This window comes from Rhipicephalus microplus, chromosome 7 (genome assembly GCF_043290135.1).
Source record: "Rhipicephalus microplus isolate Deutch F79 chromosome 7, USDA_Rmic, whole genome shotgun sequence".
In the NCBI taxonomy this organism is placed as follows: domain Eukaryota; kingdom Metazoa; phylum Arthropoda; class Arachnida; order Ixodida; family Ixodidae; genus Rhipicephalus; species Rhipicephalus microplus.
The window spans coordinates 12899530-12916225 of NC_134706.1; the positions used below are offsets into that span (position 1 = coordinate 12899530).

General features: G+C 43.9%; 1 protein-coding gene across 1 annotated transcript in view; it reads right to left on the bottom strand.

The window, feature by feature from the left end:
* Window positions 1-236: 236 nt before the first annotated feature.
* Window positions 237-16696, bottom strand: part of LOC119180239 (eukaryotic elongation factor 2 kinase) — a 39333-nt gene continuing 22873 nt past the window's right edge. The window contains exons 7-15 of the mRNA XM_037431381.2: window positions 15824-15973; window positions 12331-12589; window positions 10950-11128; window positions 9337-9564; window positions 8222-8433; window positions 6488-6617; window positions 2930-3054; window positions 2164-2342; window positions 237-830 (exon numbers count right to left, since the gene is read on the bottom strand). Coding sequence (XP_037287278.2) covers window positions 724-830; window positions 2164-2342; window positions 2930-3054; window positions 6488-6617; window positions 8222-8433; window positions 9337-9564; window positions 10950-11128; window positions 12331-12589; window positions 15824-15973 — 1569 coding nt within the window. The 3' untranslated portion in view covers window positions 237-723. The remainder of the gene's footprint in view (window positions 831-2163; window positions 2343-2929; window positions 3055-6487; window positions 6618-8221; window positions 8434-9336; window positions 9565-10949; window positions 11129-12330; window positions 12590-15823; window positions 15974-16696) is intronic.

Genomic DNA, 16696 nt, shown 5'->3' on the forward strand with positions numbered 1-16696 from the left:
CTACCAACTCATTCTAACAGGAATACATGAAAAAAAAAAAAAAAAAAGAGAGCGAGAGGGTGCCACATATCTAGTCACTATTCAGCTGCAAACAACGAACTGCATGATGCCAAGGACGCCAAAAACGTCCTTGAAAGAAGCCTCCAGAACAAAACATCAACAAGATCCGCACAAAAAAAAAAAAAAAAAGATTGGCTTGTACTGACAAACAAAGGAACACATTAACAAGCCCACCACTTCCCTCGCTCACGAGCGATTCACGCTTGCTACAAAAAGATGCGCGGCAAAGCTGGCAGTCGGCGTATAGACACCTGCTACTGCTTAGAAACGCGACTCTTCCCAGTCATAAATCACAACACAAAAATCGTGTTTTTCCTTCAAGAGAAAATTGCATTCGCCCTTGATTTGGCGCAACACCATCGAGCTTTTGAAACGGAAAAACGTAGCACCAGCGCCTGTTTGGCAAAATATAGAAAATAGACGATGGCAGATTCAATGAACATTACGCCGCATCCCTTAGGAACTGGCACGCTGAAACGAAATATGAAAGCGCCGGCACCAGTGCACATCTGAAAAGAAAAAGAAGAAAGTAATGACAACAAACACGAAAATGCGACTTGAGAATCATGTGAATGTGGTGGCACCGGAGGTACACCGGGTGAAATTCCTGAACGAGACGCGACGTGCTTGTGCCTACTAGTTTGGTCGTGAGAGACTAGCTCTTCAGCAGGCTTCCTGTTGGGCATCTTCGGCAAGCTGGAAGTATTTGTTGGCCAGTCGCCCTTTCATGGCAGCTGTGGCTGCCGCCGCTGCTTCCTGGTACAGCTCCCCTGGACAAAAAAAAAAAAGGAGAAAACACAGTACGCTATGTTGGGCCAGTTGGTGCATCGTTACTTGAAAGGTGTGATGCAAGCTTAAAAACCGAGAACGAGAATCATTGAGAAGAACGAGAACGAGTCTCTTCTCGTTCTTCTCAATTTTTAAGATTGCGCCATGCCTTTCAAGTATGGTGGCCTTTATCATTAATCAAAGATCTGCTTTGCTGCATGGATTTAACAACACAAAGATGTAGGAATTCCAATAAACTTCACTAATTTAGAAAGTATCCAGAATAGCAGTAAACAAGTGCAGACATGTCATACTTTTCTGCACAGGCAACATGTCACTCATTGGTTTACTGCACACAAGACTCACTGTCAAGCTGAACTTCAACAGAAAGAGACTGGTGAGCCAGTCAATACTGAACATTATGAGGGTGAGTGCAAATAAACGATGCAGGACGGCAGAAGCACATTGTCCTTGTGTAATTTTGTTTGCACTACACCTCAAGACGGCTGAACTTCACTCAGCATATTAAAATGATCAGTGTTGCACAAAACACAGTTCTATAAAGAGCACATTTTCTATCGTAATAGAGCTTTCTACTCTATGAGGACACTCCAAACGGTACCCATCTAATCCCCAGTGCTGACCACTGCCTGTAGTACATGAGCAAACACAGATGACCACGACAACGTTCACAAATTGCAAGGAGTTACAATACTGCCATGCGTGCTCATTTATTTTTGATGTGACCAGGTCTCACTAACAGGAACTGTGACCAGCGCTTGTCTTAGGCCAAGCTGCAACGTTTAGACACTTCGTAGCGCTTTTGAGACACCTTGGTTTCATGTCCCAAAACCACAATACGATTATGAAAGATGCCGTAGTGGAGGGCTCCAAAAATTTCGACCACCTGGGGTTCTTTAATGTTCCCTGATATTGCACACTACACAAGTCCATAGCTTTTTGCCTTTGTTGAAGTACTACCACGACGGCTGGGGTCGAAGTCACGACCTTTTGGTCATGTTTCAGACTGTTCTGTAACGAGAAGAACATGAGTAATTGAATTTATTCTGGAGCTAACAAGAGCACCAGCGATAATGCTGAAAGGTTTCCTAAGGGTTATAAAAAGCAGACTCATTTCACAGGCAAGCAGATCACTCACAGGTGGCGACTGTGATTGCCACAATCAATATGCAGCATGTATTGTTTCTGCTTTGACTTTTTATTTCCTTGGCACAGGTTCAACCAGTAAAGAGCTTGGTCCTTAACAACCCGACTGCTGCCTTCTTCACTGCCACGACTATGTGACAATACGTTCTAGCAGATGAAACAGCTCACCGGCTGTCGCTGGGTCCCTCTCCAGGCCGTAGCCTCCCTGCAGGTAGAGCTCGGCCTGCCTCGCCAACAACAGGTAAGGGGGGTCGTCCATGCAGCCGTCGTACTCGCCACCCTCGTCGTTGTCTGTCGTGGTCACTGCCATGTTGTACCACAGCACGGCGTCCTGCCAGCTGCGTTGTCTGCACGGCAGTCCGCGAACACATCAGTTTACTTACACACCTGCATACTCACAGCTGGCCGTATCTTCAGTTGAACCGGTAAGCTGATTGGTTGGTCATGTTAGCATACGAAGGCACACTTCATGATCACAAACGACACAGTGCGCAAGGACAGATTAACATACATGCTTATGTCTCGTCTATCCTTATGCACTGAGACGTCCTAGCTAATTATGCGCGCTGTCATAAGCTAGGATGTCCTCGAACGACCAAACCGACAGCTAAAATACCCGGGTTGTAATAAACCATCAATGTGTGACAATTCTACTTGTTAGCTGTGGGTAAAAAGGGATAGTGGCTTTAACAAACTAAAGGCTCAAATTATGTAATTATCGCTCTGCCTTTAATAAGGTTTTACTGCACTTACCAGAGTAAATTTTCAGTTACTGCACTTAGACACAATAATAATGATAAATTATAGACAAATAAGCCAAGGTCTTGGCATTATTATCTGTTAGTTATCATTAATATTGCACTTACTTGCAGTAATTTAGGAGCACTATATCTGCAATAGTATGAATAGTCGATCGCAGGTCTGGCGTCCGTACCTTTGAGTGCCGAGGCCCTCGCCCGTGTCCAGTGCCTTGGCCAGGGCAATCATGGAACCCCTGTCTCCGGCCCTCGCCGCTTGTTCCAGGTACTCCACACCTTTGGATGTGTTCTCATCAGACTCCTATACAAACCAAAACGAGGCTTAAAGAAGCCTGGAACAACAGAGCACAGGCTCGCTCATAGACCTGTATGCTTATCAAAACAGACCGGTAACCCGCTACGATGGTCTACTGGCTAAGGCACTCGAATGCTGGCCCACAGGTCGCGGGATCGAATCCCAGCCGTGGTGGCTGCACTTTCAATCAAGGCGAAAATGCTTGAGGCCAGTGTGCCTATATTAAGGTGTACATTAAATAACCCTCAGGCAATCGAAATTTTCCGAACCCTCCACTACAGCGTCTCTCATAATCACATGGTGGATCTGGGACCTTCAATTCCTATAATTATAAGACAGGCTGGTCGATGAAAGGTGTCTCCTGGTTCTCTCCCTTTCTGTTAAGGAATTAACAAATGCCATTAAGTAAGGTTGCATATTAGCTAAATCATGCATTAAGGGACATTACGAAAAAAAGATTAGGAAAGTTATATTCTTTGTTTTGGGACAGTAGAACACTGTACAAAAGCTCAAATTAGTACGCTTTTAACGCCGATACGAAACTTCACAAAGAACAACAGCTCTAGACGGCAGAGCAAAAGCGACAACCACCACGTGAGCTAAACACCATGTTGGCAATGCTGAGCACAGTGGATGTGCATTTGAACACAAGCAGTGCAACATGAGGCACGATGGTCTTGCATGCCAAGAAAAAAACCTGTATTAATATGGAAGAACCAAAGGGATAGAAGCCACTCCGCACAGGAAAGTGTTGCTTCCCGCAGTCTACTGGCTTATTGTTATGAGATGGTGGTCTTATTTTTGACAATCTAATGTGTAAAAATTAGGCTTGTGCAAATATTGAAATTTGCTTCAATTTGAATTTAAATGACTCAGAAATTTTCAAGTAATCAAAATTAACTAATAGGTGTACATAAGTTTCCATGTAGCTCGCCTGAGAGGTGCTACACTGTGAATACACTTTTTCGGGGAAAATTTGCACTGCTGTGAAGCATTACTTAGAGGTGACATGAATGATTGCCCTCACACCATTTCTTACTTTTTTAAAAGAGCTTGTTAACCCAACTTATATGCCACAAGCATGAAAATTATTAAATGTAACATATGACTTGCATTCTACTGAAAGTCAAATGCAGCCGCTATTAAAAGTTGGTTCCGCTTCCTTTCAACCAAAAAGAACATTTGTTCATGCCAGTTAGTTAGGTCATGAGCAACGTTCTCATTTTTTTTACTAATATGCGATATACAGTACTCCAATTTGATTCGAAACGATTCAGACCAAATCATTGTTCGCTTCGAATTAGCTTCAAACCCAGCATTTACAATCTGCACTAGTGTAGTGAAAAACCTCTTGTTAACGGCTGTGGCATGATATGCAACAAGCTAATGGCTTCAGGAGGGCACCTTGCAGGGCGAGTTGGTACAATACAGTAACATCACTAAAGGGAATGCAAAAAAAAATGCACCCATCTCCCCAAAGGGAATTGTGCATTTCTTGTGCCACGGCATAGTAATTTGAATGGCATAAATTAGTGACAAGACGAGGATTTGAACTGTAAGCATCTATTTACACATTTATCAGCCAGTGAATGACGACAGAAGGAGCGGCGAAGCACTGCACCTGTCATTGTACCTGACAGCCATAGTGTCAGCATCTTATCAACACAAACGCTACACACACACTGGCAGCATAAACACTGCAAACGCGTTTCAAACACACTGCTTTTAGGCAGTGGCAAGTCACGTTCAAAGCAAGGTAGTGGGGGCTCCGGTTGCTAGGGGCGAGGATAAGCGGGCGCCCGCAGCTGTTGTTGACAGCTGCCAAAGCCGCAGCGTGACATAGTGGGGGCTCCGGTGGCTAGGGACGCATGCGCCCACAGCTGTTTTATTTATTTATTTATTTATTTAAATACCCTAAAGGCCCGAATGGGCATTACATAGGGGGGGATAGAGTGGGGTTATGATCACAAGTACAGTACAGAACATAAATGAAGGCAGAGATGGTATACATGTCTACTGCATCGAGAAACTGAAAGTGCAATCCAGAAACAATGCCAAACAACAATAGATTACATTGAATGAAAAAAGGGGTTCACGCGAAATGCACTTTAAAACAGTAAACAAGGACAAAAAAGCGCGATCAGTACACTCAACAACAGTGTGCAAAAAAAAAAAGAAAAAAAAAACAGAGAGAAACATAGAAGAAAAACAAAATAAAGATTTATGCGTCATCAAAGAACTTCAAGAAAGGTTTTGAGTGCATGTTGAAAAGATGATGAATCGGACAGTTCTGCGATGTGAGCAGGTAACGCGTTCCATTCTGCGATTGCAAGGACTAAAGGAGAGTTTTTATATCTTTCTGTTTTAGCGAAAATTGGTTTAACTTTGAAAGTGTGGTCTATCCGGGCGGAGACATGAGGTGGTGGAATGATATGAAGCTGGGAAAACGGCGTGCTACTGTGGTACAGCGAATGAAAAAAAGATAGTCGAGCCAACTTTCGGCGCATGGCAAGCAAGGGAAGATGAAGTGAATTCTTTAAAGAAGATACGCTTTGGTAACGTGAGTACGAGGACGTGATGAACCGGGTTGCCTTGTTCTGGACAGATTCCAAAAGGTTAGTTAGGTTTGCGCCCTGAGGATGCCATATGATTGAACCGTATTCTAGTGAGGGCCGGATAAGACAATTATATGCATGAAACCTGGTTTCCTTGGTTGCTAAATGTAGGCGCCTTTTGAGAAGGCCGAGTTTTTTAAGGGCTTTAGTAGATATGTATTCTATGTGGCACGTCCACTTTAAATTCGCCGTAAAGAACACACCTAAATATTTAACCGATTGAACTGAATCTATTGGAGTATCATTTATTTTGTAGTTAGCGGGAACTGTCTCGGGGGTAGGACTAAACATTATGTGTTTGGTTTTTCTACATTCATTTCCATTTGCCAGCGGCTACACCATTCCTCTAGCCTAATAAGATCAGATTGTAAGATAATTGTATCGTCTGGATTAGATATTTCTCTATACACACACTACGCAATCATCCGCAAACAAGCGAGTTGGTGATTTTAGGCTGCATGCTATGTCGTTGATGTAAACTGTTGCTATGAGAGAGGGCACTGGACTGATCCCGACGTATGCCTGACATAGCCAGACTGAGGAATGTAAAAACATGGACACAGAATACTACGTACACAGCGATACCTATCACCCTTGATTTATTGAAGAACACACACTCACGTGTATGCATGAAAAGAAACGTGATACCAAACAACAAGAAAAAAGCTAATGGCCAGGACTGCAAAACCCATGCTCTTGAGAAAACAATGGGAAAATTTCGCATTCACATGTGCATTGCTAACAAATACTAGAGAAGGCCACAATCGGTCGATTTCATTAGAACCTCCTTAGTTCTTTGCCTGCAAGCTCAAGTATGCCCTTACTGGTAGTGTCCAGTCCACAAGAAGATCGTGGGGCAGCCCCAGGTGAACCTTGGCCAGCACCAGCAAAGCCTCCAGTACGCCACAACGAGCCGCCTGTTCCAGGTGAAAAACGGCTGCGGCCTGGTCGTATCTGCAAATGGGACACGAGCGTTGAGCTTACCTACGCTGCACAAGTGTGTAACACCTGTGCCAAGCTATACTTCCGAGAAATCGGTGCTTCAGACTGTGGGAAAATGCTTGCGTCCCCTAGGTAATTGTTTATGCTGCATGATGCTCGCACACCCCATTAGACAGCCTCCCCTGGGAATGGGTCAACTTATCAAGAATGAGTATCTTCTCTTCGACATTGGAGTGGGTTTTATTTGCTGCAAAATTCTAAACGTCTTCCACTTCTAAAAACCAGTGACCACTTAAGGGCCTCTTACCAGGGGTGAGTGCAACACATGCATTGAGCTCTCCAACGCTACATGAAGCAAAAAGAGGCAAAGTTTCAAACTGAACATAGTTTGCCCTTCTCGCGTACAAATGCCCCAAGTTAGAGGCGATGACATACAACAAGGACTGACCACATGTAGTTATCTGCGCTCCTCTATGTAGAAGTCGGTGCTCTTGATGTACAGTAGCACATGACACTGTGACAATTATTCGAGGCGAGATGTGTACTTTATTGCTTGACTGGATGAATGAAAGTTATGAGAAACAATAAAACACCAACGTAATGTGCGTGTTTATATTTGAATTTTTTTTCTATTTCATATAGCAGCATGATGCGAGATTATTCTGCCTCTGTTTCACATGTGTTCATGTTCTCGCCGATTTTCATATAGTGCAGGCGCCAGCCCGGACGACACTTGGGGCGTTTTTTGGAGCGTCGTCTCTGACGGCCATCTGACAGTGGCTGTGTGAACTGGTGCAGTGCGGCAAGAATCCACAATTTACGCCAGCGACTCCAAATATGGACGCACTGAGAGGTCCATCTCACCAAAAAAAAAAGAAAGGCAATACACCATGGTGAATGCGGACACAACACTAACTTGCTTACGGGCTCAGGTTTGTCAAGCACCCGTGACCTTGTGTGCGCATGATGTTTCGTGTGACCGCATCAAGTGATCCTCTGCTTTCGGTACAGAAGAAGGCAGGAATGAAATTTGGCTGGCAAAGGATACACGGGCGAGTGGCGAGGGTTTCATGCTCGCTTCCTCACATTCGGGTTGCACGGCGCTTCAAAATATCAATTATCTCGGCTTCTAGTGAACCAGTTTGATAAGTTCTTGTGGTACAACGCACTTCATTAGGCATGCAACAACTTCCATAGTAAAAGTACAACTTCTTATGTGACCTGGTGAAGGGCCCTCAAGAACTTCCATCTACTACGAAACCTGCAGCCTCTCAAAGATGGTCGCTTTCAACTGGTCTTTTTTGGGGTGCACGTGAAAAGACTAGCCCCAGAGTTATTTCTGGCTACAGTCCTTATTTTTAGGGGACGTTCTGCTGTGCAGCACCAACTATTTACTAAAGCTATGAATGGAGCTAGACGGTGCACCTCCACAAATGTATTGAGAGATGGCCGTGGTGTAAAAGCGATGTCTTTCCACCTTAGTTCTTTATGTTTTTTTTCTTCAGCTCTGCGACTAGTGTGAAACCAAGTGAAAGGCCAGATTTCACTTAGTACTAGACTAACGCATCAGCAGCCCCCAGGCCCATCATTTTTTGGAGGGCATTTTTGCCACTCACTTGCCCTCTGGGTGAGTGGTGTCGCCAAAGCGGCCGTTCTCGTGGCACTTGGCCATCTCTAGGTGGATCTGCCCAAGCACCGAACGCTGCGATTCGTCCCGGGGCCGTCCCTGCTGCTGGCGAATCAGCTGCCGCAGCTTCACTTCGTCCAGCACCGAAGAAGGACGGGCGTTCTGCGCCACCAGACGCTGGAACTCCGCCCTCTCGTGCTCCTGCACGACAGCATCCGCAGATGAGGGCGTGAAGCGTACGTGCCTCGCAAACAACGTTCACAGTCACCATTTATTCATTTCACCCTCAAGGGCTGGGTTGAGTGCGAATACAGGATGCAAAACTAACAAATACAAAGAGTGAGCGAAACAACTTTATTTTGGCCATAATAGGTGCGAATTACCTCGACGTCACCTCGCTATAGCAAAAATTATGTATAGATATACGGACACAATTTTCAATGCTGTGTGGGTGAATACGGAATGCAAAACTAAGAAATAGAAAGCAAGAAAAATTATTTTGAAGGTACAAACATCTGAAAATTAAGACAAAACAGATAATTAAGAATGATGCAAACAAAGCAAAAACAAAATGAAGGACAAATAAAGTCATGGTTTCTCATAGAAACAACTTTGAAAGAGGGTGGTGTGTGGGAGTGCATGGACAGGTGTGTCAATGCAATGTTCAACTCTGTCCTGCTTTATGTTCTTAAAACTTGCAGTGAAGCTTGCTGGGCGAGCAGATGAACAATGATGGTAGGAAGAGCGCGAACGTAAAGCTTGGGTCAAAGAAGGGCCACATACGGCGCCCATGCCGTCGTATGCGGCCCTTCTACGTCCCGCGCTTTACGTTCGCGCTGTTCCTACCATCTTAGACCTTGCTTAAATCTTGAACTTGCATAAATCTGAACGTGCACAAATCCAGCACGAAGTCGCAATGATAGAAGCAGCACGACCTTAGGCCGCAGAAATACTGAGGCAAAAGGAGAATCTGAACATCGACCTAAATGGCCAAACACTAACCCAAATACTGGCCATGTACACAACCTTATTTACACTTATGGTGATAATCACGTGAGCAAGAAGGGCATGTGACCGTGACGATTCAGATAAGGCCGGACTTACATCTCCGATGGTGCTACTCTCAGAGTCGTAGCGCTGACGCCGCCGCAGGCGAGCGGGCACGGCGCTTGCCGGGTCGCCGTTCAAATGCTGGTGGCCGTTGGTGATCTGGTGCTGCAGGGTCTCCGTGTCCTCGGAGTCGCTGCCAAGCTCCAGGTCGTGCGAGTAGTCTTCCAGGGTGTCCTCGCTGCCGCTGCTAAGGCTGCGGAAGCCACTGTCCTGTTGCTGCAGCTGAAACGGCGTTGCACAGTGGCATCAGCTGTCATCACAACGACGATCCCTCAAACTTGGACCCCAAATAAATGCAAAGAGAAACAAATCTGGCCCATTCCATGCCGTGAAAGCTGTCAAACAAAGCTGCAGACTCTCATCCGGGTCCTTCCTTAATTAGTCTTGCCCAGTTACTTCCAATTAATTCAATTTATTGTTTCTATACTTAAGCTAAGTCAGGTCTCTACGTATGCTTAATCACATGACCTACCCTCAATGCACTCTTTGAACTATAGAGTTTCCTATAAATACACTACAGAGAACTCTGGCACTACTGTCAATGGGGGCTGCAACGCACGGCATTTCAACAAGCATGGAAATGGTGGGTAGCACACGGATTTGTCTAATCTCCATTCTTATTGCTCCGTTTGGCTTCACTTGGTGTGGAGCTGCTTTGTCACAAAACAACAATCGGCAAGTTTTCTGCAGTTGCACTTCTGTCATGGACTCTAGATGTTAAGCACGACACAAGAACAAAAGGAGCACTTATGAGAAAAACAAACAATTATAAAAAAAAACAAGTAGTGGTATACATAAAAAGTAAGTTATAATCGTCCCTTACACACTACATACACAACCTAGGAAGATATTTACTGAGCAGATGCAAGGCCTGACTGACCCCCCTTTCTTTCTCCAGCTATGACTTTAGTAGAGACACCGTGCCTGCAATGCTGAAAACACGAAGTCTAAAGAGTTTTGCCATAATAACTAGTGCTAATTATTGTCTTAGAAACAATGGAAGCCTATTCGTAACCTTTATGAACAAGCTGATGTTTTACAAGACCAGAACGCAAGGTGTATATCATTGCTCTGAAGTTATTTGCGCTGTACGTTTGGTTAATCCCTTTTGGGGATGCTACTCCTCTGGTGAGCTGTCATGCGACGGCACCAGTCCCACACAACAAGCTCACCGTTTTGGGCCAGTGTTGGTAAAAGCCGTCGTCCATAGGTGCCAACATTTACAGCACGACAGTGAGAGAATACCATAAAAGATAAACCAAGAATGTCGCACCTCTTTGGTGTGGTTATAAACAAACCTGTCTCGCGCAAGAACGTTTCAGAGTTCAGTACAGCAAGAGGCAGGAAATTCGAGGAAAGGCCAAAAATACCAGAGTTTGTTACTCTACTCAGCGGTAAAAGAGCTAAACGATAATGATGGGCAGCAAGATACAAGTGCTAATGCACAAATTTACACCAAAAGGCCAGTTCACTGCTGCGAATTGAAGCCCACACCACTAAGACAAATTCACGAAGGTTAGAAAAATTCACGAAGGTTAAACAAGCGACAAAGGTTAGAAGGCCTCTTGAAACAAGGCGCTACAAGACCGTACAGAGCGCACACTTACCACTGAGATGGAATCATAGTCCCGGTGGCTCGCATCGTGCGACAAATCGCAAGGGCTGCTGTAGGTGCGGATTCGCTGCCTTGGGGGACCAAGGGCCTCGGCCAGATGCTGCCGCTCATACTCGGACATGCCTACGCACAGCTCCTCGTGTCCGCGCAGCCGTGTCTTGGCCCCTTGGGCTGCATATGAGCGAACACGCGGGTTAGCGTCACACCGGTGACGTTGCTGAACGCGCAGGATTTAGACATACACTTATAATGAGCCACTTGCATAAAATGTGGTCAAGTGTTAAGTGCGAGACACCGATACTAAAAAAAACTTAATTTTTTTATTAGTTGAACAAAATTTCACACACTCATCCAGTTTCTTTGGCGGACTCCGAGTCTTCGTAGATTTTTTTAATAGCTGCATCAACATAAAAGGTCTGAAATTTATGAAATCTGCAGTTAGCGTATTTCTTCCGCATTTTTCAGCAACTTCGCTAAGACAATTGAAAAAACAAAGTATGCGGAGTGATTGCTAGGACGCTGGGCAAGTGGCAATACTAACATCGATTGTTTTCAAGGTACCTCGAATGCAAAATAAACCGATACAAACATCAGTGAAAAAATTTGAGCCACATATACTATACATGGTTATCAGTAATCATAATTTGCTGAACAGTATTATAAGAAAACAAATAGCATCACTGGCTATAGAAAATCTGTGGCGATTCCGCCACATACTTTGTTTTGTGTTCGACGAAGCGAAGTTGCCGAAAAAGCCCCGTAAGAACTATGCTAAATTCATTTCAGAAATGGCACATATTTAGTTCTAATGCAGCAATCAGAAATCTACTTTGACACTTGGAATCTGCAGAAAGAACTGTGGGACACTTAATCTCTTCCTTTAAGAGCGGAATGCGATAGCGATATCAGCATTCACACGCATGCACACACCCACACACACACAACTGTCTCCCCGATCACTAGCCTGCCTTCGATTTTTCGCTTGTCAGTGGAGAATTTTCTTGTGCCACAAGAAAAGAGAAGGTGTAAACACCCTCCATCTCTTATCTTTATTGCATGTACCTCTAATTTTCACTCGGAACCAGTGACGTCATTACCAGCACTAGAAATTTAGTGAAATGAGTATTAAAGCGATACCGCTAATAAGCATATTAGATCTCATTCAGTCAACCAAACCATTAAAAACATTTTTTTAATACCCACATCTTCCCATTAAAGTAACACTTGTGTAGAGCGCATGCAAGTACTTTCCAGTAGGAACCATCGTACCGTTGGGCCCATAAAACTTCCTAACCTCAATTATATTCAATGTCGCACCGAATTGTGCAGCTGGCGGTTGATGGCAAAAGCAATCGGCCATTAAATGCACTTGCCAATGGCAGAGGCCGGCGCGCCGACCAGGGTTTCGCTGGGCGCAAGGTCAAAAGGGGTGAGACCGAGGCCCGTGCACACGCAGTTGCAGGTGTGAGACCTGAAGAATAGCGCCATGCCGCGCACACCCAGGTTGCCATCGCCGTATTCGGAGCCGTGCGCCGTGTGAATCTGTGGGTCGGTGTAGAGGTCGCCCACTCCCTGGATGTCCACGACGAGCAGCTCGTGACCTGAACGCTCGAAGGTGAAGTGGCTGAACGCCTGCGACAACAGGAAGAAGATGAATCATCTTTATTTTCACTCAAAAGATGTAAAAGAAAATTGAGAAGCTCGGCCCCATTTTTTATACAGCGAAAATGGGGCCAAGCGTAGCTTGCAGCGTGCATCTAATGCTTTTCTTTTTCATTCTTTCACATTACACAATGCTACTCTCAGGCCGTATCGGCATGGCTTCTTTTATGTTCACTCCAGCATTCCTCAGTCTCAACAACGGCCCAACGGAAGGACTTTCACGCAATCACGGAAACACAGGTTCGGAAGCAAATTCTCTGAAAGTCGGAATTTTCCTGAAATGCACAATCCCCGATATACCAGCTTTCAAACTTTTCCAGCAGATCGCTTTTAGTCCACCAAAGCAAAATATTTCAATGAAGCATGAATAGCAAGAGTACTGCCTCCCAATTTTTTTTTAAAATTGTCGATAGAACGTATTCGTATGCTTCAGTTAAGTTCAAAATGGGCAAGCATGGACGTGTAGACTGGTGGCAAAAGAACTTGCTTTCACACTGGAGGAACTAGAACTCAGACGCCAGTCCTCTACACAAAATTTTTTGAGTTTGATCAATTGCTTACTTAATGCACCAGCTGTGGGGGAGGAGAAGTTTTTGGAGCGCTGATTTCACAGGCCGGTCAATTTCTAAGGGAACACCTGAATCCACGGCCAATGTGCCTAGATATGGGCTCATTATGAAGATCACATGTTGTGGTCAGAATTAATTAGCCAGCACATTGTTAATCTAATTAAATTGCAAATTACACTCTCATTTTAGAGCACATACATGTAGAAAAAAGACATGTTTGCACGCTTCGTAGCATTTTAAATATACAATATTATTAAGGTGACTGGTAGTACCTCAATAGAAAGAGTTTCTCAAACGATTACACAGTGTTTTGCAGATATTTTACCAGGGCAGAGATACCGTTCAAAATTTTTGTGCCAACAAAGGATATTTGTTGTTCTATGGCCATAAGCATTGTGGACTACAGGCAGAACACACATTGGACAAAGCAGCGAAGAAAAGTTTTGAAGCGCCCATCTGTGGTAATTGCTCAATACTGGTGTCGCACGATCATTCAAAACATGGATGGGATTAATTCAGACAAAATTTATTGCTCATGATTGGCTCCTTTACGCAAGCTGAGCAAAGGAGCCAATCACTTGAGAATCTTGATAACAGTCAGGTTCAATCGTGGCCCGCAATGCACCATGTGATGCCATTGTAAGTTATGCGAAAAATAAAGCACGTGCTTTATACAGCTTGCATAGCACACACACTTTATTTAGCTCCCATAACAATCCATCAAAAGAAGCATGAAATGACATTATTTCTTATTTATTGAAACTGCAATATTTAAAGGGACACTAAAGTCAAATAATTTATGTCAGAGTGAAAGCTCAATATACGACAACATCTAAAATGACAATATTATCAACAGTCTCTACCTACCGAAAAATTAAGGTAAATGAACAAGAACACAAGCCTACAATTAATCACCAGTAATTGATCTAACTGCACTAAATAAAGAGCGTTCCATGCATCAAGAGACGCAATAAAATGCTACTTGTTCGTTTCTGTTTGATTCATAGAAAAGAAGAACCACCGGACATTACTATGGGTATTGGCACGAGTGGTTCAAAAATTCAATTTTCGCGTAGTTACACCGGACAGGTAGTGCCATCTAGCGGGGCGTAGTTGAACCAAAAAGCTTCTGCAATCTCGGAGCCAATGGCGAGAAATCGGTTGTTGCTCCTGTGGCTCGAGCTGCTTTCAGTTTGCTGCTACTAGCGCAGTAAAGCCGGACAACATTGTGTACGGCAACAGAGACACAAGTCGATCCGCTTCTTGAGGCGGGTAATTTGAGGTGCCCTAATATGATACGGACCACTAAAATGCGTTTTTATTTCAAAATAGGCCCTTCCTTGCCACAAAAGTAACACTACAAGGTTTCTGGACCGCTATTTCAACAATCGACGCCGACTTAACAGTTGCCTTTAGTGTCCCTTTAATCTACAGATCGTAGCAAGGTAAATTATAGAAAATAGGAAGCCACAATAAAAGAAATACCAGTCACATCATCCCTGGGGAAAGAACTGAAGATTCAATTAAAGTGCTTTTCAAATACAGTGGATGTTGTGTTAAGGAATCATTACTAGGATTGTTTTACAAAGTATACTAGTTTTAGAAAAATTAAAACTTAGAACTATTAAACTGAATGCAATAATCGCTTGAAAGGCTTTAAGCCTTCATAAAATTCTTAATTTTGATGAAACTTGCTGGGATTGCATTTACTTGTGTGCTGATTTCAAATATCCAGTTACGTTTCTAGTGCATGATATGTTCACCATTTCATATGCTTCTTGATTGAAAAATTTCATGTTTTTTTCTCAACTGTGAGAATCTTGAGGTAAATCAGCGTATAAAATTAATACAGAACGAGAAAAGTTATTATATAGCCCCGCTGTGGTGGTCTAGTGGCTAAGGTACTCAGCTGTTGACTCGCAGGTTGTGGGATCGAATCCCAGCTGCGGCAGCTCCATTTTCGATGAAGGCAAAGATGCTGTAGGCCCGTGTGCTCTTATTTAGGTGCACGTTAAAAAACCCCAGGTGGTCCAAATTTCCGGAGCCCTCCACTACAGCGTCTCTCGTATTCATATGATGGTTTTTTGGACGTCAAATCCCACATATCCATCAAAATTTCTCTTAAGTTCAATGCTCACGATTGAAATTCCAGATCGATATCAACTCAGTTATTATCCAAACTTTTGTTGAAACGAGTTTACAGCATGCACTTTTCTTTTTTCACACAGTGCTCAATTTAGATTATTCTAAAACGCTAATTTACTTTGCAACTTTCGCATTTCAGGAAAAATATTTCTCCCAAAAAGCACATAAAACATTTGATATTCTAAAAATTGCAGAACGTACTAGAACAAATCACAGATTTGAAATTGGCATGCAAATATTCAAACGCATGGCAAGTTTTAGCCATATTGATCAAAAATATTAAAACAAAGATTTATTAATACCACAGGTATTACATAAAAAAGCTGCAGAGCAGATGGAGGTGATGCGCTATTCTGCATGGCCAACTACTATGCATAAAGCCTTTTCTGAAAATTCACTGCAAGTACTGAAGCCTTAAAAATATCAAGACTAAAGCATGCCTAGATAGATTATGCATGCAATGCATCCAGAAACGTGGATTCAAACTCACGTGTGGGGTGAGCCTTGTGGCCTGGGAGCTGATAAAGCCAGAATTGGAGTTGTACTTGATGTAACTGCCTTCAATAAAGTGCTCCATGTGGTACAGCGGACTGCCTGGCCGCTCCACAAATTCGATGATCGACACCTGGAATATGTCCACCTGCAAGCCGCGGCAATGACAAAATTTGGTATCGAGAAACTCGACAAATTCAATGGCGATACACATAGGAAATGCTGTTTCCTATCATATACTGTCATCGTGTGGGAAGTGCTACGTCGGGCAGACGGGCCGTTGCATGAATAATAAACCATTCAATCATAACGCTTCATTGGGGGGAACACCTTGTTAAAACCTGTCATTACACAGTATAGAGTGCAGCTGTGCGCCCTCGCTGTCAGGCGCTAGGATGCTTTCAAGATTGAAAGGGAAAGTTGCGTGAAAGATTGGCAGCGTATCTGCGTGCTTTGCAGCAAAAGTCGTCGAAAGATGCTATCTTCTGCCGGCCGAGTGGTCATTTATGTTCTGCCTAGCCAAGCTGAGACACCACCTCCTCCATGTTGAATTGGCCACGTCCAGCTGGCTGGCACTGACAAAGAAGAGAAGGTGCTAGGTGAGATACAGATGCCATCTGGCTGTGCTGTTGGGAAACAAGAGCTTGTGCAGAACCCAGGGCCATTGCCAGGTGGCAGCACTGTATAGCCGGCAGAAACTTTTCCGTGCATCGCGTAGCATTCTCGGCACAGCGTGAGAAATACCAACTTTATCGTGCATAGCGTTGCGATTACAGTGCAGAACTTAATGTCTTTAGAATTGCATACCAATGTGTTTTCTAGTAAAGGAACACACCAGCGAATACTTACGTGTTAATGTTGTACCTCAGAT